The 24,300-nt window shown below is 36.5% G+C and overlaps 1 protein-coding gene across 3 annotated transcripts in view; it reads left to right on the forward strand.

Annotated features, from left to right (window-relative positions):
• Positions 1 to 24,300, forward strand: part of cntn4 (contactin 4) — a 124,386-nt gene that overhangs the window by 11,923 nt on the left and 88,163 nt on the right. For 2 of the 3 annotated variants that reach the window (XM_043242038.1, XM_043242037.1), the window contains exons 2-3: positions 5,683 to 5,818; positions 22,532 to 22,661. In XM_043242038.1, the coding sequence (XP_043097973.1) occupies positions 5,764 to 5,818; positions 22,532 to 22,661 (185 nt within the window). In that variant the 5' untranslated portion in view covers positions 5,683 to 5,763. Of the gene's footprint in view, positions 1 to 5,682; positions 5,819 to 20,215; positions 20,438 to 22,531; positions 22,662 to 24,300 lie in introns of those variants that run through there. The other variant, XM_043242039.1, reaches the window with a different exon arrangement.

The raw sequence follows: 24,300 nt of genomic DNA on the forward strand, positions 1-24,300 counted from the left end.
TTTTCAAAAAAGAAAGCACAAGGGAAATGCACGACCCCCCTCCGAGGCAACTCGAAGGGAAAACAAAATAGCGCATGAATTTATTTTTGATCTGTTTTTGACCGTGACAGTTTTTGAACACCCACGCAAAGGACATTGATTGCAAGATAGATTTGCAGATAGAACTCCATGGCGCCACTAGACAATAGATAATAGCTCTATATGAATTACTCCGTTAGTCATATATCAGTGCATGCATATCTGCATGAACGCAGTGAGAATAGCAAACAAGTTTTAAAAGTTAAAGAAAAGCGTAGCAGCATTTCAGGGCGCTTTTTTCCCCAAGGAGCACACTGAATAATTTAGAAAACAATAGGGATGTACGAGTATAGTATATGTAATGTCTTTCCATGTAATGCATTAGATATGTGTGAAATAATCTTATCAGCTTTAAGACTTTAACAATAAACTAAATGATTGATAACCAAAATCCATTATTATTCAAGAAATAAAATGTGTGATTTTATCCATAATGTGGAACTGTTATTTATAAACAAGCCTGAAATAAACTGAACTTGTAGTTTATGTACTTTGAGTTTGTGCAATCTTGTGTCGCAACCTTGAATTAGTCATGTGTTTTAGTGACAAGACATATGTAGTAGATTCAGCCCTAATTTGGTTTATGTTCTGCTTTGTTTTTCAGGAAAAAAAAAAACATTATGTATATATTAGTCGGCCCTTGAATCATTCTCTTGGTTCGTTTAAAAACGCTGATTCATTCAGGTGATTTGTTTACAGATGTGCAATGCCTTTAGGCTTTGTTTGAAGCTAGATTTATTTGTGGCACAAAAAGAGACTGGGAATATTGCCTTCATGCAAGTTATACAAGGTTAACTTTATTTATCGAATTGTATAAATGCGAAACGTTAATGTCAACAGAAAAATTGTGCTGTCATGTTCTTTGTGTGGTTTGAAAGTCACTACAGGAAGCTTTTTATGAGTGAGTTGCGAGATGTTCTTGCCTATAAGATTACGCATTTCATTTGTGAACGAACGGGAGACAATAAAACAATTCACATTGTAAGTTGAGAGGCATGAGTGCACTAGATTTGATCAACACATGTCTCGAAATAGCGCATTAACCCCATCCGCCGCTGGATCAATTGTGTAGCTTGTTCTGCGGTCTGGATTCTCCACCTCATTTGTTGGGCTTCTCAGTCATGTCTCAGTATCAGCTACAAATTAAAGCTTGTGGTCGAATCAGCATGCCTGCAACGGCTAGGCTCAATGGTCCTCATCTAAATGCTGTTTTTGTCCCTTGACCCCTTGAAAAAAAAGAAATGACTCTCATTTAGAGGGTTTCAGTGTAAGTGTGTCATCAGATCGTTCACATTTGCGCTTCCAATCAATCACAGCGTTAACCTGTAGTTGGAAACAGCATGCTAATGGAGTCGTAAGGAATATATTCAAGGGGATTTTTCTCTGAGCAAATTGCTTGTTTTACTGTAAAATATATGTAAAGTGGTGCGTTTCCAGGCACAAGATGTCCTTTTGCTATTTTGGTGTGATTTAGTATTTATCACAATTTTAAAAAATAGTTAAGTCGAAAATAAAATATCTGTCATTTATTCACCTTCATGCCGTTTTTGCATAATTTACACTGAATTTCCTGATGTTGGGCAAAACATTCAATGATATTTTACAATCGAACTAGGGATGGGGACTATATATATTAGTGCTGTCAACTGATGAAAAAAAAATGAATCGCCTTAATTACAGAACTGTAAAAACAGTAAAACATTCTGTTAAAACAGAACTTTTCACAACTCCACCAATTAAGAGACATAATTCTTATTAATCTTTTAGCATTATTCTTCTGTTTTATCCAGCTATTATCAGCCTTTATACCGGCAATAAAACATTTACCAAGCCTTAATCGCAGTAGGCTTTTACCCAACTATTAACAAAACTATTTCTAAATAAATACAACAAAACATTTTCTTGTGACCTTACGTGCAATATTATGACAAAATGCATTATGAAAAGAAATGCACCTGTTGTGCAGCTGCATTAGAGCTAACATTAGCACCATGCTAACATACTAAATGTATGATATTAGTAGTAAACTTTTACTCAAAACTCACATTAAACCACCATCAAGTGTTTGTAATAGCTTTCTTTTGGTTCGTTGTACCCTGTATCACACAATGATAATAATAATGATAGATAAAAGTTGGTGTCAAATGATTCATTTTTGTTTAAAAACTATATTAACATGTTAATCTTGTTGATTAATCACATATATTAATGAGTTAATGTTGACAGCACTAATATATATATTTAATCTCATTCATAGTAAACATTTCTGTTCGCATAATATGTGTGTGTGTGCTGTGCATATTTACTACATATATAAATACAAACATGCATGTATATATTAAAGAAAAATGTTATGTTTATATATCAAATGTCTTTATGTGTAATATGAGATATAAGAATATATAAATGTATAAAGATAAAAAATATATATACTGTATGTGTGTAAATAATGTGAAAAAAACTTTTATTTTGGATGCGATTAATCTTGATTAATCATTTGATAGTTCTGGCATAAAATTTAGTTCACATAAGCTGAATGTCAGCAAATCCCCATCTACCTATAGGAACACAACACCTATCTAAGCATCCATACATAGGTCTTTCCGTATCATCGGTTTTATCATTGCTCAATAGCTAATTACCCTCCTCCATCCCCAACTGTCAGTCAGAATCCAGCCTAACGATTCTCCTTGAATCAGACTTAATTATAAAACCTACTAAAATGATTAAACTATTGAATATTTGCAATACATTTGTTGGTTTTGTTCTGTTTATCCTAAGGTAAATCAATTAAATAAACATGGCCTTGGCAAGCATTAAAATAAAAATAAAAACTTCACTATTCCAAACTTATGACTTTTATTCGCATATTTTTTATAATGTCTTATTATCCGCTATTCACTGAAAATCCGATTTCACATTTAATTAGCGCTTTGTGCATCATTTTAATTAATGCTTCAGCGTTATTTGCTTTAGAAAATTTGAAATATAATGTACATTTAATGATAGTTTTATGGTATCACTGCTATTTTTTAAGCTTGAGATCTCTTTACTTTCATTGTGTGCCAAAAAAACGCAGCTAGGATATGCCAAGAAAGAGAGCCATACAGGTTTGGAACAACATGTGGGTGAGTGATGACAAAATAATAAGAACAACAATAAAAAAAAAATGGTGTGAACTGTTCCTTTTAAATTGGCAATAAAAATATCAGGAATGTAACTTTCACTCCTTTGTCCGTTAGAAAGATCCTTTGTCTTCTACCAAGGGTAAAGGGCATTTCCAAAGGCCACAGCAGTGATAGAGGATCTGCTATTGACAGATCTTGATATAGAAAAAACCCATATCCGCGCATCACATCAATGTAGATCTAGCAGATTTTGAGACTGAAGCGTAGGCTGTACTTGGTTTCAGACGAAAGAAAATATCCCTCTAACCGAGAAGAGAGAGCCGGTATATGAGAGCAGATTAAGGTGGAGCTGGGGTTGAGGAGGGGGTGGAGGGTGACCTGGAGATCGGGCTGATTGAAATACAGATAAGATATTAGACATGATCTGCGTCGACAAATCCTTGGCTTAAGTTGTTGACGTTACTTTTCAGGAAATAAAGTGGATTCAATCTCAGCAACCCTTGTGATTTTCGATCTGGAAAGCTCTTTGGAAATTGCGCCTACGGATATTTGAGCGGAAAGGTGCTAACATCTTTTTCATTTGGGCACTGCTGAATTAATAAACCGCAAACCGCGAGACTTGTCCACTGTGACAGTCGTGCTTTCAAGCCGTTTTCATTCCCGCTCTTCCTCCTTGTAAAGCGGATCTTGGCTTTTTCTCAAGGCAACTCTTGACATGTTCCTCTCACGGTTGCTCTGCTCACTCTGTAGAATGCTGCATAAATCACACCGTGTCCCATTTACATCTGTCTTTCTCAGCCGGTAGTTCAGAACCGAACACCCCTCAATTCACCCTCCCAGACAGCCGGTCTGAGCAGGAATCTGAGAGTGGTATTGAGGAGCACAGTGGAAGCCATATGCACTTCAAAGATTAGATTGATCTGTGTTTTATGCTATGATTTTTCAAATTTATATTGCTGCCAGTGTAGCAGAGTTTACCTATTTGTTAGTTTGGACCCAAGCTTCTTTATCTAGTAAGTCTCGGGAATATTTCCGAACAAAATCAAAAGAAAAAAATATAAAGGAAACAAAGCTTACTCGCTTAAGAGTTTATGCAGTGTGGCATTTTGATAAATGAGCAAATTCTCTCCAAATTATCATTAGTGTAATGTGTTTTTTTTATTCTGATTGATTGAATCTTATTATTATTTAGTAAACGATTTACACTGAAAGCCTTACCTAATCAATGTGTGTGTGAGTGTGTGTGTGTGTTTATCATTTTATGTTCACATACTGTTACAGTGCAAGAAATCTTAACGGCTTTCGATAATATGCGTAATTTTCTTTATGAAATATATGTTCCTTTTTGGTGTGAAATATTGTCAGCTCATCATCGCTTTTGTTATACAGCGTTTACTTAAAGAAATAATGAATCTTTGCATAAAAATATCAAACTTTTTTCTTGTGCTCTGATTTCTTACAGTACAACAAAAACACAATGAAGCTGTCTGTTCATTAAACCCATCATTTGTTTCGCTAAATTAGGACTATTTTAAAGAAGACACAAGTTATGCTTGGGGATTCTGGGACTACAGTAGACCCCATTGATTTCCACTCCCTTTCCGGCAGCTTTTGTGCTTTGCGCTGTCAAAGGCTTAAAACACACAGAGAATTACTCCCTTCCTAGACACAATGTGCACTTGGTCCCGATTCCATGGTGATCCCTATGGGACTCCAACTGAGAAGTAAAAGCAGAACCAAAAAACAACGCTTCCTCTACTCATTCTCACTACAAACATAGCTCAACCACAGCAAGCACACAGTATATATCTACGTTTGCCATGTGAAGTTTCAACATATGTATTCAACTGTACTGAGTGTGAAAGAAAGTGTTGCTTAGCCTGGGACTGATATAGAAAAAGCTCACATTATAGAGTACTGAATCAAAACATCGGTGGTTCAACATTTACAAGGCTGCGAGAATACTATTTATGGGCAAAGAAAACAATAACAACAACTTTATTCAACAATGCCATATATGTGTCATATATTGTCATTTATGTAGAGACCACTTTTCACTATTCAATCCCCTACTTCCTGATGGGTTTATTTATTTATTTGTTGGTTTATTCGAATTGGCAGTATGTCACATAACATAAGTTAAATTCATAAAGTGAATTTCACAATTCCAAAAAAAACGGCATGTGTTGAATTAAGCTTGAAACTCTCAAGTAGAAAAATCGAAATAGTGCCTTCTTGTAAATATACTCTGATTAAAAAAAAAAGGTTACATTGTACATGGTGAACATCATTTTATAATGAAAAGCATATTCAACATGTTTATTCCAGGTGCCAAATTGAACTGAATCAGAACTGAAATGCTGAAACATTATGGCGGCGCTCTGCATTAGAACTCGGTCAACTATTACTAGAACTTTACCAGAGTGGAGGATCTTTGAATCAAACTAAGCACCTAATTTTTTTCTGTTCCTTGCAGAGTGAAGAACGAGAAACCACAGAGAGGCCTCCATACCTTTGTGATTGGATGTGAGTTGACTTTGACCGTACCAAAGTGAAGATGAAGTTGCTATGGAAACTGCTGGTTCTGCAGTCATTCCTGGGGTGCCTTGCAGGTAAAAGTATCTTATTAAGAACTTTTGATGCGTGCATGGCAGCTTCTTTTTGTGAAGTCTGGTTCCGTATTCCTATGTATATAGGCCAGGGGACCGTCTGAAAAGACGTCACAGAGCTTGCAACCAACGCGAATGCAATTTATATTAGCGAATAATAGGCCTAATCATTAAAAAGGAAAAAGAAAAGTCACAACAGAAGTTACTGTGCAGTTCAGTTAACAGGAGAGCGATTGTTAACGTAAATAACGGGATCCAGTGGCCAGATCCGAGAGGAAGGGCTGTCGGCTGTTTGCTTGATAGTTTTGAATATAAATGAGATGATCGGCTTGCAAGATAGGATACTAAGATGAAAAATAATAAATTGAATGTACTGATAGCTAAGAATGTGAGATTTAATCAAGAAGAGGGAAAAATCCAAATCTTTATTCTTTGTCAGACTGATATAATTTATAGCAGTCTGAAATTAAATTCTGGGGGACGCTACTGACCCAGAGGTGCTCTTTGCTGCACAATTGAAAATGACTTGTTACAGAAAGCCAATTACTGAGTGTTACTTTGAGAAAAACAGAGCTAAAGAAGTGTGATATTGAGCTCTTGTCTTATCAGTGTTACATTAAGGCCGATTTGATTAATCGACTGACTGATTGATTGATTGGTTGTTTGATAGGGTTTCAATGCTTCTTTTTGTTACAGTCTTTTATTCAGTCATAGTTTTTGTATTTTGATGAAAGTTTCCTTTTAAAATGAGTCAAACATTTATTAAATTAAGTTTAATTGGTGTGTGATTCGGTTCAAGTTAACCTGTGCATTTGCCATTTGCTAGATTTTAATTCGTCACAACGAAGTGTTTTTTTTTTTTAATCTCATTCTCATTATCACTGACAAATGTTTTCATTGCTTACTGTGTTTTGTGAGGTGGATGTTTTGAGAGAAATACTACGGAAATTGTTCCCCAGCGACTTTTTAGTCAACACCAACTAGTTGCAAACCTATAAAGTTCATACCGTGCAACGCCATTGAAGTCAATGATCCTTCCCACTCACAGTGTTTTAAAAGAGAAAATTAGGGCTGTAGGGAAGTAAAACTCACCCCCCTCATCTATCTATAAAGTCTTTGTTGTTAATTAATGTACAAAGAGAGGAAATGATGATACGCGTGTATTCAAACTCGTATCTTGAATATATTTTATATTTAATTAAGGAACAATTAAGGTGGCTATTATCTCTATTAATACTTTCTTTTTTACCTGGGGGCTCTTATACATCAATCATAATCTGATTCGGAGAAGCGGTTCCATTTCGCACTTAACACTGCCTGTGTGAAATTAGCACTTTTTACCTCGATGATGATGATGTCCTGTTAATTATCTACTGAAGTCATCCAATTTAAGGAATGTAAGAGAAAGATCCACAATTGTCACAAACTATGAAAAATGTATAATATGAGCATTTTCTATACCTTTCGTGTTGGTAAATCAGATGTGTATATATATATATATATATATATATATATATATATATATATATATATATTTTTGGCAGCAAAAGAATCCAGCAAGAGCCTAAGTATTTTTTTAGGATCCTCATTAGGCTGGTTGAGGAATGTCCTAAAGGAGTAGTGATTTGGAAGGAGCTAAAATTTAAAATAGTTATGATTCGATTCACTTATTATTCTAATTGAAGAAAATAGTGAATAGGTGTGCCTTTTAAATCTGTAGTGTATATACCAACCCATGACAGCATTGAAAATGCAGTTGCAACTTTTCAGCTGCTGAAAGGAGCAGAATAAATTCCATGAAAATTCTCTGAACTTCGCTTTTAATGTTGTCAAAATGTGTATTTGAAGACTGAAGTTCCCTTTCAAAGGGAAATTCACTCACCTCATGTGAGACTTCTTTTCTTCCACACTGGCCGCTCTTTTCCACGCAATTACAATGAATGTGAATGACATGAGGTTGGGTAAATAGTGACAGAATTTTCAGTTATGGGTGAACTATTCCTTTCATCTGTTCAGTTACATTATCTCCCAACACATGCTTGGATCAGAAAAGACACTGTGTTTGGTGGTACTTGACTTTCTTGCACTGAGAGATCTTTGTTCTTGCCTTGTATTTTCAGTTAGTGGTGGGTGGCACTGGTTGTTGTAGTGTTGTACTCCCTTTTAATGCCGAACTGACAGGAAAGGTCGTGCAACCTGCCGAACAGCAGAGACGAGGAGGGTTTGCCCCTGAAAAGACGAGGCTTGGCAGGGCGACTGCTCAGAATGCTGAGAGGGGACCGCAATGATCTCCATCCCCTGCTAGGCATCTTCCTTTGTTCTCTCACAGCAGTGCGTAGTGACAGGGGCGAGCTGTCTGCCTCACACACACACACACACACACACACGTCACTCCACCCTGATCGCCCACCCAGTTAGCATGTGATTACCTTAGCATCACACACACACTTCAACCAAACACACGCTGCATTCTAATTCCCTGTCTGTTTCTCTTGTTCTCATTGACTCAGGGCCAGGCTCATTATTTTAGATTTGGGTTTCTTCAACACGCTGTCATGATTCAAGGAACACTTCAAGCAACATGATTTCCTTTTCTGGCAGACGATATCACCCAAAAGTGAAAATTCGGTCATTATTTACTTTTCCTCATGTCTTTCCAAACCTGTATGACTTTTTTTTTTGTACAAACAATGGTAAAGTCAATGTGGTCCAATGTTGGACAAAATATATTTTTTTGCATTTATTAAATTTTATTTTATTCAGCCTCATGCCATTCCTAACCTGTATGCTTTTTATTTTTCTTGTTTTGCATGCACACATCATTTGGGTTCACTGTTGTGCAGAATATTTTTTCTGGGGAGACTAAAAAAAATAATTGCAAAAATAATTTATTTTTGGGTGAACTGTCAATTTCTACGTACGATGGTTATTTTATGTCAGTGTATTAATATGCCTTTTATGACTAACTTTTTTTTAATTGGTGCTTTTTATTAGGAAAAGGGTTTGGCATAAGCACAGTATTCACATGATGTAACACTTAATTTAAAATCAACATATAAAATAAATTGCATCTTTGTATTCCAAATTACTTTGCTTTACATCACTTTTACATTTTATTAATCACATTCCATTGATTATATATGTATATCCGCACACGCACATGTAAGAACACCAAAAGTTGGATACATTTTAACCATCATCTCTCACCTTAATTCCTCTATTCTGTGCCATTTGATGTATCCATCTGAGACGCCGTCTGAAAAGACACAAAGTGACATTGTAGCATTCCACTGAGGTAAATCAAAACAGAAAATGATGCAATGAAAGGAAATTGGAGAAGGCGTAGGTGAATGTAGCTAAATCGTGATTTGCTTTTACATTTGAGCAGGTGAGTTGAACTTAAAAGGACTGAGATGTTTGTTTCTTGCTGTCAGTGGCTTGTTGAAGCATGTGTGTGGAAGTTCAATACTCGAGCCTTACAAACAAACCACTTGACATTTTCCCTTACCAGCTGAGCTGTTTCATTTGCCCACCTTTTTCGTTTTTGATTACAAATTTCTTCCAGACAGTGAAGTGCTCTTTGCCATCGGCTGCTAATAGGCCACAAGATTTTTGCAAACAAAAAGGATGCAATTCCTAATTCCACAAAACATCTGAGCCATTTCAGTTCAGTTCTGAAAACAAAAATGCATTTTTTTTATTTATTTCAAGCATGTGTGACTTCCCATGCACCAAAATTGACTATTAAAAAAATAAAGGTTTTTCCTGGCATCTGGTTTTACATATAGAACCTTTAACACCCATTGAAACTTTGTTTTACACTTTTCTTCTTTTTTTTGAGCTCAGTTTCTCTTTTTACATTATGAAAATGGAAGGGAACTGATGCTATAAAGTGCTAAATTTGACTTTCATTCTTCTGAAGCAAAAATTAAAGTTGTTTTTCGCTGTAAACTTAACCTCTCTGTCTCTCAAATGTCCTTCACGCATTTTTAAACTCATCAGTACATTAGATTTAAAATGTACCAATATAGTCTGTTAATTAACCGTGGGGCTATCGTAGTACTTTCCTACAATTTTCTGTCTTTGACAGGCTGTCGGTAGACATGCGCTTGAACTGTGGGCGTATAATAATTTAAGTGCATCTTCTTTTCTGACTAATTTGGGGGTTAGATCGTTCCGATACAGCAATCAGCTCAGACACAGTCTTTGTTCCCGTGCTTTTATTTTGCATGCCTGGTTTATATAGACCACTCACAGGTGAAAAGGCAGACAGCGGGACCCAGAAACCTATCATTTGGTGACCAAGTTATTCATGGCTTGTAAAGGCGAGGCCCAGTGGGGATTCTGTAAACAGCATTTTCACAAAACAATTTTTGCTTTCCGTGAGGTGTTATGTTCTAAGAAGCACTGTCTGCCCGACCTACCGCTGGCACGGCGCATACAAATGCTAATAGAACACCAAATGACTCGCCTCCACGACTCTCTATATTGAAAAACTATGCAATCACATTGTGTGATCTTTTTCTTCAAAGCTGTTGGTGTGCAGATCTAGAGCGTGCGTATGTATCCCGAGTGTTTGTCTTTCTACTAGCAAGAAATAGTGCAGTCATTGAGCTTTGTATCGTATGTTATCACATTTCACACCACATATTCCACACGCCTCTGTGCTTGTGAATATGAATTGGTAATATGAATCTTAATTGGTTTGCGTGCGTATAGATGTGTACGCGCGTACCTGACTCTATACCAGGTGGAATACATGTTCGGTTTTCGTGTGTGGTGAGGATTCACAGCTCATCCGTTGTCTTCATTAGTATACTAGACAAAGGCACTTATTATATTGCATAGCACAGACCGGAATTATTATTGTTTGCTCAAATGTGATGTTTTTTGTGACCTTTTAAATGTGGCCCATATCAGACACCGGCCAGGACAGGCAACAGGGTGACCTGCATGCAAAAAATATATATATATTTGCATCATGCATTGTTTTGTTTTGCGGTCAGCAAGATTTTTTCTTTCTCTTTAAAGAAGTGTATATATTTAACAAACATGCACCAAATTGATCAAAAATTACATTTTGAAATAATACACACACACACACACACACACACACACATATATATATATATATATATGTTTCTATTGAATGGAAGAATTCTTTTGAATTGAAGATGTTTTGATAATGGAATGATGAAACAATGAGAAACCACAGTACTGACATCAGTAATTTGTTCTAGTGACACTTCTGGTTTTTATGCATCAGAGGTTTGATTGCCTATGCCCAGATTAGTGGGTTGAGTCCACATGGTATAAGCTTTATTGATCTCCAAAGATAGACACTGAGAGTTACGTGAGAAAGAATAAATCCTGTGTCTATTTGATGTGAGAGTAATTTGAGGTGCTATAGGTTTTTCAAAGTGGGCCTGAAACCAAGCCCGTTGGGTGGTTAGAAGACTGGTTTGATTTTAATTAATTGATTGATTTAGTCACTACCAGTGTAGGGAAGTGGTGACGTAGCAGTGCTACTAATTAAAAAAATAAAACAAAAAAAGTCTTCAAAATGCTAAAGTGACTAGTATTTTTAGAATTAGTTAGTCTTATTGAGATTTTGTATATATAAATGCATTTGTTTAAAATGATCGGATCCACTGAATAATTGTCTTGGATTCATTTGTTAGTTTATTAATATTTTATTTATATTAATTTTTTTTTTAAAGAGATCAAGGATTTGTTAAAACTATGAAAAGTATTAGCAAAGACTTGTGTCACAAGCTTTAAAAATATTAAGCCTCACAACTGTTTCTATCATTGATAATTCAACATATTAGAATGGATATTGAAAGTTAATGTGATACTGAAGACTGAAGTAATGGCTCATAAATATTCAATAATCCAAAACTATTTGAACGTATTAAAGTATAAAACTGCTAATTTAAATTGAAACAAAATATTCTGTCTTTTGATCAAATAAATGCAGCTTTTATGAGCATGCGATATACACATATATATTGTTTTGTTTCATCCAAGAATAATTTTGTACTTTGGGAGTGTGCTATGTACATGATAAGCATATGGACTGTCCACCCACCAGATGACTAAATAGAGAAAGAGCGAGAGAGGGATAATGTGAGGGTGAACAAAATCAAAGGTGTCACTGTGGCATGAGAATTCTATGCAAATAAATCCCAACATTTGGCCCCATGCAAATCCCTTGTCACCCCTGAAACAAATTGAAGTCATCAAACAGATTCCCGTGCCAAGCTCCTCTGTAGTGAAAATATGCTTGTCACTCATCCAAAAATCCCAGCTCATGTCTTTATATTTCCTGTGATTTCTTATTGTGCCTCTTTGTGGTATTTTGAGGGCAGGTTTACACAGCTGCCTGTAGTGAGAGATTGGGATGTGGGATCTGTGTGGTTTTGCTTCCTGATTTGCTTTACGTATTTGTTGCTGTTTCTTTGAGCCTGTGGCTGGGAGATGCTGCTTTCATGCAGATCAGAGGGCCACTTTCTCCAGACAAGTTGCTGTGTCTCATGGGAAGGCCAATAGACTTTGCCTCGGGCAAGTGTTGCTCACAGGCAGAGACCTGGAACCTCGAAACAATATCCCGACAGAGTAGAGGAAGGGGTTGTAGATGAAAAAGAGGTCAAAAAGAGCACTTTGTCATCCAGTTGGAAGATATGATGTTTGTTCTTTCTTGTACGCCAGTCTTAGAAACACACACTGAAAGGAGAGCTGTGTACTGCAACACAACAACAACACAAGTAGACCAAGATAACTTTGTGAAGAAAAGAATGGACAGCACTGGAAAAAGTTACACCGGCCTGACATTTTTGCAGAAAACAATGAATTCAAATTTTGAAAAAAAAGACACATTTTGCACATATTGGTTGTAGTTTGCTTGATTCATTTATGTTTCTCATGATTTAATTAGCATTTCATGAAATATCTCTGTCTGTGTTTTAAAACGCAACTTTTATATTTAGGATTAGCGAAGAGTTAAATCTAGGTAAAATCTGACAGACTCAATTCTGAACGGTCCTTTCCTGGAAAAGCAATATGCATTTATTCAAAGCAGCATAAAACATCCACCATGATTATTCCCATTCTTTCCGCCTCTCACAATTTAATATAGATCGTATCCACATGTGGCTGAAGTACTCATATCTATATCTTTTTCTTTACCATTATCATTTATCAACCCAAAGATGGATATTCCCCTTTGGCGCCGGACTAGCCCCATCTCACAGAACCCCATTCACTCTAATGGCTCCCGCAGAGCATGAACAATACGGGCAGCTTTTCCATCGTTCCCTGACCTTGAACCAATTTATATAGCTTTCTGTCGCTCCCTTCCCCAACAAATGCATGATCAGATGTGTTGGAGGCCTCATCGAGCATGGAGGAATACGTTTTCTCGAAAGTTCACCAGGGCACGCCGTGTGTCGTCTGCCACGGTTGGATTTACAGATATAAAAAGAGCGGCCCGTATCTCAAAGTCGAGCTTTTTCCAAACCCAAGGGAGAACAAGCACACAATTGGCTTCAAGTCTGGGTTCTAAACAGACTTATCTGCCCATATCTATAAGAGCTGAGCGTAGAAAAGCTGCTCTGCCCGTGGCTTATGGTGTGCGGAAATTAATGCAATAGATTTTGGATTTTCTAAAGAAGGTTTTGCCTTGTCTGCTCGTTGTAATTTATTCTCTATTCACATGGTGGTTTGCGGTGAGATCTGTACATTCGCATGGTCACCTGGTCACAGAGATTGCGGTTTGTGTATTTGGAATGGGATTTGAAAAGTTTAAAGCTTGTAAGCTCTAATGGCTTTCCCTTAAAAGACACACTGAAAGCTCTAGAAATGTGTGTGTTTTCAATAAAACGGATTACATTTGCCTGCGAGTCTGAAGTTGAAGTAAATACAGTAAATAGCCATTTGTCTTCAATACGAAGTCCTCTCAGTATGATGTTCTCACCTTGAGACATCCCTTTTTTTGCCATCATAGTTTCTTTCATCCTTATGAATAAGAGTGGAATCTTCAAATCCACACTCAGACGAAAGAGCGAGAAAAGTTAACTGGAGTTTTTGACTTGGTGCTCAATTGATCGATTCCGGCTCTTTGCCAAGCTTGATTTCAAGACGTGGCATATGAGGTCACCGTCACACGCAGGCTGTGTTACAATTGTGAAGGTAAAGGTACTGTATGTTGTCATGGTGACAGACACTGCAATGAATCGAATATAAAAGTGTAGCATTCTGCATTATACAAGCACTCTTAAAGTTTGACATTCTTGAGATGTCTGACACTTGTCATTTAGCGGCGGCGTGATGAACGTGTGAATAGAGAATGTCAGACTTCAGTAAATGGATAGTTTAGAAATATGCATGTAAGCGTGCAGTTTTATGTATTTAGTTTGCTGAACTTTTTCTGTTTAGCCATTGGAAATTTATTTCATTTAGTATCAAAAAATTATTGTTTCGGGTCTACATTCAGCTCAGTCAAGGACATTTTAGAACAGGTGATCTATTACACCTGCGTGGGAAGCGTTGAAGCTGAACAGTTGAGGCTAATGAATACATTATTGCAGCGTTCGTTATTGTGATGATTGCTATTACGAATAAATGTAAATAATATAATGATATTTATTTATATTTATTCATGAATGCAATAAGTTAATCAGGGCTATGCTTTACATTGAATTTACCACAACTAAATGATCACTTGTGAGTATCATTTGAATTTTTGTAATTTTGTTTTGTCTTGGTCGTTTTTATTACTTTTTTGAACATGGCTGTACAGTTTCTGTTTATTTTTTACCTAAATTTAGTTGGTTTGTTCATTAAGTTAAACTAAACTTGATGAAAGTTAGACTAAATTAAATTTTATTTAAATTTTTGGTCATTCATTTTCAGTTAGCTACAAAAACCCTGTTACTATCTGATACCACAATGGCATGGTATTGTGTATTTTGTGTCCAAGAACAAACATAATTGCATGCCTACAAAAGCACGTTTTGGTACAGTTTTGTTAGCGTTTTGAAGATTTTGAAGATAGCATTATTTAATCTCCATTCGCCTCATCAAAAATTGGTCTAGCGCACGAGACTCTGAATATTGATCTTCTTGCTCCAATACATCTCTTTTCATTAATAAAAGCAGCTATAGCTGAGATTTAGAAACCTTTAATCTGATCATTACAAAGAGTAGCGCAGTGTTAAGATTAATTAATACCTCATTAATCAAACACAAACTAGTCTTAGCAGCTGCCGCAACTGATTTTGCTCATTATCATGCATAGTTTGTTATATATTTTGGCTGTCAGAAGCACTTGAGAAGTGAATTATTTCAGCTGAATTATTGACAGCCCATGATTTAGCCACACAGCGGAACTAATACTCTCAGGGGCAGATTTATGAAAGCCTTCAATACATGTTGGAATTTTTGCTCATGAATTTTCAGGGGCTTGATCAATGATTGGAGCGTGTCAAGAGCCCTGAACCAATCACAGGTCTTCTTGCTTCGCATTGATCCAGCATTGCAGTCTGCATGCTGACAATGTCCCAGTAAATTATGTGTCACAGAACAGAACAGAGTTGAACAGGGTAGAAATGACAATGAGATATTCCTATCAAGAATCTGCCATGTTATTACTCTCATTATTGCCTTATTTTGTTTTTTTATATTGCAAACTGCCCTCAATACACAAATGCCAATTAGACACTTATAAATAAATGTGCTGAAAAACAAACAGACAAACTTTAATTTGGCTTTAATTTTAACTAAACTTTAGCAACAAAAGTGAGCTGAAGGGTTTTTTAGAGACTTCCTGGTATCCCTTTATACAAAATCAAATACAGTATGCCAAAAGAATAGTATGTCCGAATTTATAGTATTCAAAATAGGTGGAAAGAAACTGGATGACCTACTACATCCGTCCAAGTTCTAAAAAAGACTTGTTTATATACATACACATTCCATTTTAATTGTTATGTTAAATTTTAGTATTTAAGAAGCATGTCTAACCAATTGAAATCAGATTTTTTACATGTTTAAGTGCCATAATCAGGTACCTGGTTCATCTACTAACCCAGTAAACATAAAAAACACAAATGTTTCTTGGTAATGTTTCTTCTCTTCAAGCTTGTGCAAATTTAGCTCCAAATTGATGTGGAAAGGAGATTTTAATATAATATTACCATCCCTTAATGTGCAAGGTTCTACCTACGACGCCTCCATTGAGTTTTCACAAGCAACGATGCTGTACCAGTTCTAACACTATGGCGAAGGTTCAAGCTAAGCATGCTAAATGTATGGTCGTTGGCTGCACTGAGCTCCGACAGCTCCACACAGATCTAATATTAACGTGCAATTTCTTTCCCATCTGTTTACCTACACAGACATAACCGACTGTTTTTTTTTTTTTTTTTTAAACTAGTGTTTATTCACTTGTGTGTATTTTAGAATTTAAGCACCATAAAACGTGTAAGGGAACTCAGTTTAGTCTTCACATGCCGTGGGACAGATGCTTTGTCAGATTTTAGCACGATAGAAATAATAATTAAAACCAAACAGATGTTTTTTTAGCAGAGTATCTGAGATACAAGCTTTAAAAGCAGAGCCCTCTTCTGGAAAAGAGCAGCAGCTCGTTTGCATTTAAAGAGACATGCACGAAAACAGCATGTTTCTGCTTCCACTCAAAATAGGCATTTTCTTATATCATTTATAAAATGATATAAGAAACGATCTGTTCCACAAGCACATGAAACTCGACAGATCCATTCTGGATACACCTGAGACTTACAATATTGCATACTGTAAAAGGAGCCATAATACGTCTCATTTAAAAATTCTGCATTATATAGTAAATTCCGCTTTTATGACTCAATTCAGAGATTCATCCCATGTTTCCAATTTCCCCTTATCTTAAATCATTGTAAACCTCAGAGTAAGACATGAGAGGAAATGAGATAAGAGAAACTTGCAACCTTTTGTCATGGTATTGCTCTTTTTCCCATAGCTATTTGCACTCTCGTCGTTCAATGGATGCAGTAACCTTTCTGTGGTCAGCGGCATCTGGTCTACGCTACCCCATGTTTCGTTGCCAGGCCAACAGCGGCAGTGTCCTATTAGCACAGCCCTGCGGACCCCTCAAAAAGAGCATCTAGGGGAGTACAGCTGCAGCCGTGATGCAGCGCTGTCCCGATCCTCGTCCGTTTCTGCATTTCTGCAGCCTCAGCCTCAGTCTCTCCATCTGGCTTTGAAGGAGACCAGAACCCCCAAGTAATCAATTTTTAGTGAGACACTCCAGCGCCTGTGATATTTCAAGTACCTCCTGACTTTGTGAAAAATAATCTCGCGCAGGATGACGTCTTAATACCGGGCCGCTCGGCTTCCTGCAAGTGACTGCATTAAAGCTTTCATTAGCTTTCATTGCAGCTCATTGATGACAGAATTAGCGGGGAGCTGACTTCTTGTTGATGAAAGCCAAGACTGTTTCTGAGTAACAGAAGCCCTTGTTTCGCTCCAGGTGGACTCACCTGCTCTATCTCTAGGGACTCAATTATTCTTCTCGTGGCTGCATGAAGACGCACGCATCCCTAGATGGCTGCGCAGGCAAGCCCTTGCTAATTGGTGATGTCAGCGATTCGCTGGCCCTGTTTTCTTTCCTACCGCTCTCTGTTTTTTTTTTTTTTTTTTTGTTTCCCTTTCTGGCACCTGCTTCATTTTGTTGTTGGTTGCGCTTGCTCGACATTTTCTCCTGCATATGCATATATCGATAAATGTTTTATTCATGGAAATCGCGAATGAAAGTTCCTAGCTTCTCCCGTTCTCTCTGACTTTCTCTTAGTGCTCATAATATGTTTGCCAGAGCAAGCTGAGGTGTTTTTGAGGAGCTAATGTAATTCAATGAGGAAAAATGTGAGGGAGACTAAAGTTTAATCCCTGTCATGTTTAATTTGTCTTTCTTGACACTGCTGGGATCTTTTAATGAGCATGCGTTGTTAATTGACTGACTGGGATATGCTGTTGATCGCAACACATGCTGGTTGAAGAACAGGAGGTGCACTCTTGCAGTTTTGAACCCACTCTTCATCCCTAAGGATGCACGCACCTGTTCTTGAATAATTGTGCTAGTGCCATTGTTTAATTCGACTTTAAAGATCTTGGTTTTAATTAAAAGGTTAACTTTGTTTATTCTTTCCTGTGTTAACCTCAGATGGCTAGGAAGTTCTCTTAGAAATGTCTTGTAGGTAATAGCGGTGTTGTTATTCATTGCTGTACGTTGTCATGGAGCGAGACATGATGCAAGGCTTGTGAAATATGTCTCATGCCTTGTGTCATATGTCCTCTGGATATATTCCGTTTGTGTTTGTACAGGTGATTGGCCCCTCTGCATCCAACATCAACAGTAACATATGACAATATAGCACTCCAGTGTCAAACATGCAGAATATTTTTAGAGCTCTCCCTCTGGAATTGTGTACATACTGGCTAAGGAAATCCCACATGGATTAAAAAGTGTTTTTGATAAATACTTTCTTTTGTGCCAGTTAATTGGATTTGCCAAAATAGTGTAGACATTGTGTCTGTGGTGCTTTAAATATGTAGAAACTCTTGGTTGATAGGTAAGTTGCTTGATAGGTCAACTTTTATTGGAACCCTTACTATGACAGAATACGGATAGTATGTGCCACTTTTATATGACTGATATATATCACACTTTTCACAAACATTGTGAGCAGTAAAACATTATTTAATTTTTTGGGTCACAAATCAGCATATTGCAGTGATTTTTGAAGGTGCTGAATATTCACTGGCCATCAGAGCAATAAATTACATTGTTGAAATATACAATTTTACATTCTAATCTTATTTCGTTGTATTATTGTTTTACTGTTTTTTCAAAAAAATGCTTCCTTAGTCAAATATCCTACCAAACTTATGAATAGTAGCGTATATATATTCATATCATTTATATTTATTTATTATTATTATATTTTATTATTCTATTAATTTTTATTATATTTCCATTTTTATATTAATTTAGCGTCTTTTTATTTGATATCATAATCGAGGTCTGATGTAAAAAGTGGTGCTAAAGATGGAAATTTGTTGTTATTGCATGGAAAAGATCCAAATCTGTTGTTCTTTAATTGTGTATATTTAAACCAGTAAAGAATACATTTAGATTTTCAGGTTGTATTTTATATCCTAAAAACTTCCTCGTATTTTGCCAAACAGGTTGTGTAACAGTGGTTGTGGAGCAGTGTTTATCAGCCGGTACAGAGGGAATGCACCGCGGTGTCTCTGACACTGAAATAAGGGGCTGTCATTGTCATGTCACAGGCAGAATTAGCGGAGATAGTTAGAGCCACGATGAAGTATCTGTCTGTGTGATGGGAAGCAAAACAAGCCCAATTAAAGCACCTGGGACCTAGAGAGCAACTGTACAGGTGGCAGCAATCCACACACACTCACCTTGCTCTTTTTATCTTTTAGTTTTATCCACTGTGGATGAGATTCTACTTTGTTAATGTGTAGACAACTGTTCAAGCTTGCTCACACACACACACCCCAATCCAACAAAGTGAAAATGAAGGTTGCAAAATAAGGCACTTAGTACCGAATTCGCTCTTTGCCGGTGATGTAAGTATCCACTTACCCCTGAAAGACGCATCAGTTCTTGCAGAATGGATGGCGAATAGTGACTGACACGCAATTTTGAGATGAAACAGAACATCAGAGCTGGTTATCTTTTTGATGTTTGATCACATTACAAAGCGTTTTACTTGAGAAATGTTTATACGTATTTTCATATTTTAAATATATCCTCAAATTATGTCGTTTGAAAGGAGGTGGTCAATCGATTTCATTTTGTAAAATGTAATATATTTGCGACCCTGGACCACAAAACCAGTCTTAAGTTGCACAGGTAAATTTGGAGCAATAGCCAGACATACGTTGTATGGGCCGAATTTTTTTTTTGATATAATTTATTTATTATATTATTTTTTTATGGAAAATATTTAGATTTTTTGCACCCTCGGATAGTTGTATCTTGGCCAAATATTGTCCTGTTGTAACAAATACATCAATAGAAAGCCTATTTATTCAGCTTTCAGATGATGTATAAATCTCAATTTGAAAAAAAAAATGACAGCTTTATGACTACCGTAAATTCTGGACTATAAGCCGCTACTTTTTTCATAGGTTTTGAACCATGCGGATCATACAAAGGTGCGGCTATTCTGCAGATTTTTTCCCACCGCTAGGGGCGCTCTAGCCGGAATTAGAATCCAAACTAAGACAAAATAAATGCAAAGAAGAATACGCTAGTTCCTCTTTAGCAGATATAAGTCGGTAGAAGTCCGACTCCAAATCCTCACAAATCCTCACCCCTTCATCATGGAACCCACACGAAGAAGTTTTAAGTTGAAGGCCATCGATCTCGCTATACAAGAAGGAAACCGCGTTGCTGCTCGGAAGCTTAGCGTCAATGAGTCTATGGTGAGACGCTGGAGGAGGCAGCGGGAAGAGCTCATGCAACGCCCAAAGTCGAGGAAAGCTTTCAGGGGACATAAAAGCAGGTGGCCAGAACCTGAAAATGAAAGATCTATTTAGGTACATACATGTACATTTACAATTCAAAATCGTTCTGTTCCTGTAGTATATATCTAATCTAAAAACATACATATCTGTGGCTTGCAAAACTTTTTTAAATAGAGCGGATGCGGCTTGTATGCAGGTGCGGCTTGTTTATTTTTTTATTTTTATTTTTTAAAAATAGAGCGGATGCGGTTTATATGCAGGGGCGCTTTATAGTCCAGAATTTACGGTAGTTATCTGTTATGTTTAGAAAGGTATTTGATAGAAATGCTGGAACTGACATCCTACCGAATGAATTTTAAGTTGTACTGTTGTTGTTATTTTATTCATAAAATATTTTATTTTATTTTAGGCTATTTTACTTTAAATCTAAATAGTTTTATTTTTTCATATGGAGTGAGCCGATACCCTTTTTTATAAATACATTTTGGAACACAGTTCTGTGAAACTGATAAAAAAAAATTGCCCTTTAATTTTTTTTGCGTATCCAGAAGAAATGTAAAAATATATTTGTAATATATTAACTATTGGATTTTGGGGGGCTGACACATTTTGAATATTATCTGAGCTACAAAGCACATTTACATGGCTTATGGCAAAAGCATTATGCAACCAAGCTGCCTAAAAAGAAATAATGTTTTAGAAAAGACTCCAGGAAAAAGAAAATCCAACATTTTGCTCCTTAAAGAGCTTAAAGTTTATCTCTCACTTTGTCTCCTGCAAGCAATACAAGCTCTCAAACCAGAAAGCATTTTTCAGTAAATGGAATTAAATGTATTTCGCAGAAAAGAACCTAAAGAAATAGGTTATAATTTCTTCTGCTTTCTCCCCATATTTTGCTCGTTTAAATGATGTTTTGAATATTGTTTTAGATGCTTGTATTCATTTGCTGTGCTGATCACGATATGACCACCCTCCCGCTGCTTGTTAGAGCTTCTGATGACCTTTAGAGCTTCTTATGGCTGTTTCAGACTAAGTTAGTCTCGGCTCTACTTCATCAGTTTTTTTTCCTTCCCTTTTGCACAATTTGCTAGATTAGTTGGTCAGAGATCCAGCGAGGTGAAGCGCAATACTTAATGAGCTTTTCTTTGCACAGAGCGAGCGAACATGCAGTAAACAACAACATGTAAAAACATATAAATCACAAATGTAATCAGCTGACGCCGTGGGTGTAAAATTATTAAAATGATCGCCTTCAGGTGTGTTTTGTGACATTCGCATTACACTCTTTTTTTCAGTGGGTACTTTTTTGTGTAAGTGTGAGGACTTAAAAGCTTACTTTAATGTTCAGCTTTCTGTATTATGTTAGTTTTGTCATTTTATAATAATACTGCAGATTTGAAGACAAAAAAAGGTGCTATTTTTGAGAATAGCAACATTGCTTCTATGAAAGTGATTAAAGCTGATAACTAGATTATTATTTGATACTGGTATATTTTGTATTATTAATTGAATTAAAATGCTGACTGATGATGATTTTATTTATCTGTGTATTTTTTCTTTTTTTGTGAAGCTTCACTTATCAATATTTATGTATTTGACACGTTATTTTTGTATCTGATTACGTTAACACATATCGAGTGAGATTTTGTTGAAAAAGTGTAAGAAGCATTAAAATGTAAATTAATTTCTCTGAATACGTTTAACAGACTGATTCGAAATAACATCGCGCTAATAAAAAAACGCTGCTTTAACGGAGTAGGTTGCATGAGCAGTCTCACTGTGTCACTTCACGCGAAGAGCCTCAAATCACAAGTGAGAGGCGTTTACCGCACGGCTAATTGCCCGAGCGTTTTCCGTTACAACTGCGCTGCCGTAGCGAAGGTTAAAAACAGACCACAGGGGTGATAGAAAGCGATGAACGCGTGTCCTCAAACCCTTGTTCTATATCAATCAACGGCGATTCCATTACAGTGGCCGTGGTGTTAGTTGAATTAATTGATATGTTTTGTCTGCTTGTGGTTTTGACTCTCTAATGCCTTACCAGTGCTGGCCCGCTCAGAGCCACCAGCCTAATAGCTTGTTTTGCAAGCAGGTTGGGTGTCTGTAAGTGGAGCATGCTGATCGCTCTCTTTCTCTCCTTCTCTCTCTCTCTCTGTCTGTCTGTAGGCAACACGCTGCAGAGCCTCGTGTTCACGAAGCAGCCAGGCAGCATTGTGTTTCCAGTAGACTCCATGGAGAAGAACAGGGAGGTGGTTTTCAGCTGTGAGGCACAAGGTGACCCCGCTCCTTTATACAGGTGAGTTGACTGCCAACTTGCCACCGCAAAAACGCTGCTGTTTGGTCATCTGCATCAGTGCTTCGGTAAATTGTACCTCGGCCCCTTTTTTTTTTACGATTCCAGAAATGCATAGGCTCTTTCGTGCCAGTGCACATTGGCATCAGTAGCTTTACACCGTGTCCTAAGCAGGTGCGACGTGATAAGCGGTAAAAATCTTTATTGTACCAGTGAGAGTTTTTGTCCTTTCTATTTCTTCAGCGTTCCACTGGGTAGCCCCGCCCACGTGAAATCTCATTGGACCGATGTTCTGCCCGTCATAGCTGTACATTAAAGTTTTTCTTAAAAACAATGAGTGTTTCATAAAGGTTTCCTGGACGCTGTTCACATCTGCTATTGGTTGCCCAAGATAGTCCCTCCCCAAACTCCATCTTAATAGATTTGATGAGTAAAAAAAGAAAAAATGCAGGTAAATATTAAATTGTAAAGATATATATATAAAGGAAACTGATTGCAGATTAATGTAGTGGAAATTATTCTTTCAGTTAAATAGTTCTTCCGTTAAACATGTTGAATCGCTTTGACATATTAGAGGTGTTTAAAAAAAAAAATCATAATTATTGAGATATATACAACCATTCGCAAGTCTGTGGTGGATAAGTTTTTGAAAAGTTTTTAAAAGATGTCTCTTATGCTCATCAAGGCTAAATTTTCTACATTTTTTAATGTAATATTCCTGCAATGGTAAAGCTAAATTGTAATATCAATGTTAAAAACAGTTGTACTCTTTAATAATTATTTGATGAATAGAAATTTTCTATTTAAATCTTAAAAATAAAGATGCTTCATGATGCCATTAAGAACCTTCTAAATGGTTCCATAAAGAAGCTTTAATATCTGAATAACCTTTTTGTTTCACAAAAGTTTTTTTTTTTTTTGTTCTTCAGATTATAAAAAGGTAAGAAAGAGATGGTTTGACTGAATGCTTCTTATATAGCATCACTGTGAATAACCTTTTAAGCACCATTAATTTCTCTCATTTATTAATTTCTCTTATTTTTTTAAATCTCAAACATTTGAATGGTAGCATATTTGAAGCATTTTTGATCAGTGCGTAATTAATATCTTCAAAAATGTAGTCAAATAGCTGAAAATGCCATTTTTTATAAACAATAAGGAATATATCGGCGTGACCCTATTCATTCTCCTTCACCTGCTGTAATTTCTCAATAGTTAAGTCTGTTTTTGAGCATGTTAATGGAGCCTCTGGTTCGATGGCTTCGAAATGAACGTGCTCCCCTGACACTGTTCAGACGTGCTGCATAAAACGGATATACGTGCCGTTCTAGAATTGATCAAGCTTAATGGAAAAGCTAATCAGTAGCTTCCTCTTTCCTGTCAGGAAGCTTGAATCATGGAGCCTTTTGATGAATGTCCTTCTCTCGGCAGCTGTAGTGTCCATCACTTTCAAAGTGCATTAAGTTCAACCTCATGAACTACTCCTATCCCTCCCCAATGCATCCACGTCTCTCTAAACCTCTATGACTTTCTGATAGATTTCGCCATGCTTTTTCGTTTAAATATAATGAAACTTCAAAAAGTATGTATAAAACTTTTAATTGCGGCAGATCTGTAGTTAATTGCTCACAGCGAATAACAA

This window comes from Puntigrus tetrazona, chromosome 6, assembly GCF_018831695.1.
Source record: "Puntigrus tetrazona isolate hp1 chromosome 6, ASM1883169v1, whole genome shotgun sequence".
NCBI lineage: Eukaryota > Metazoa > Chordata > Actinopteri > Cypriniformes > Cyprinidae > Puntigrus > Puntigrus tetrazona.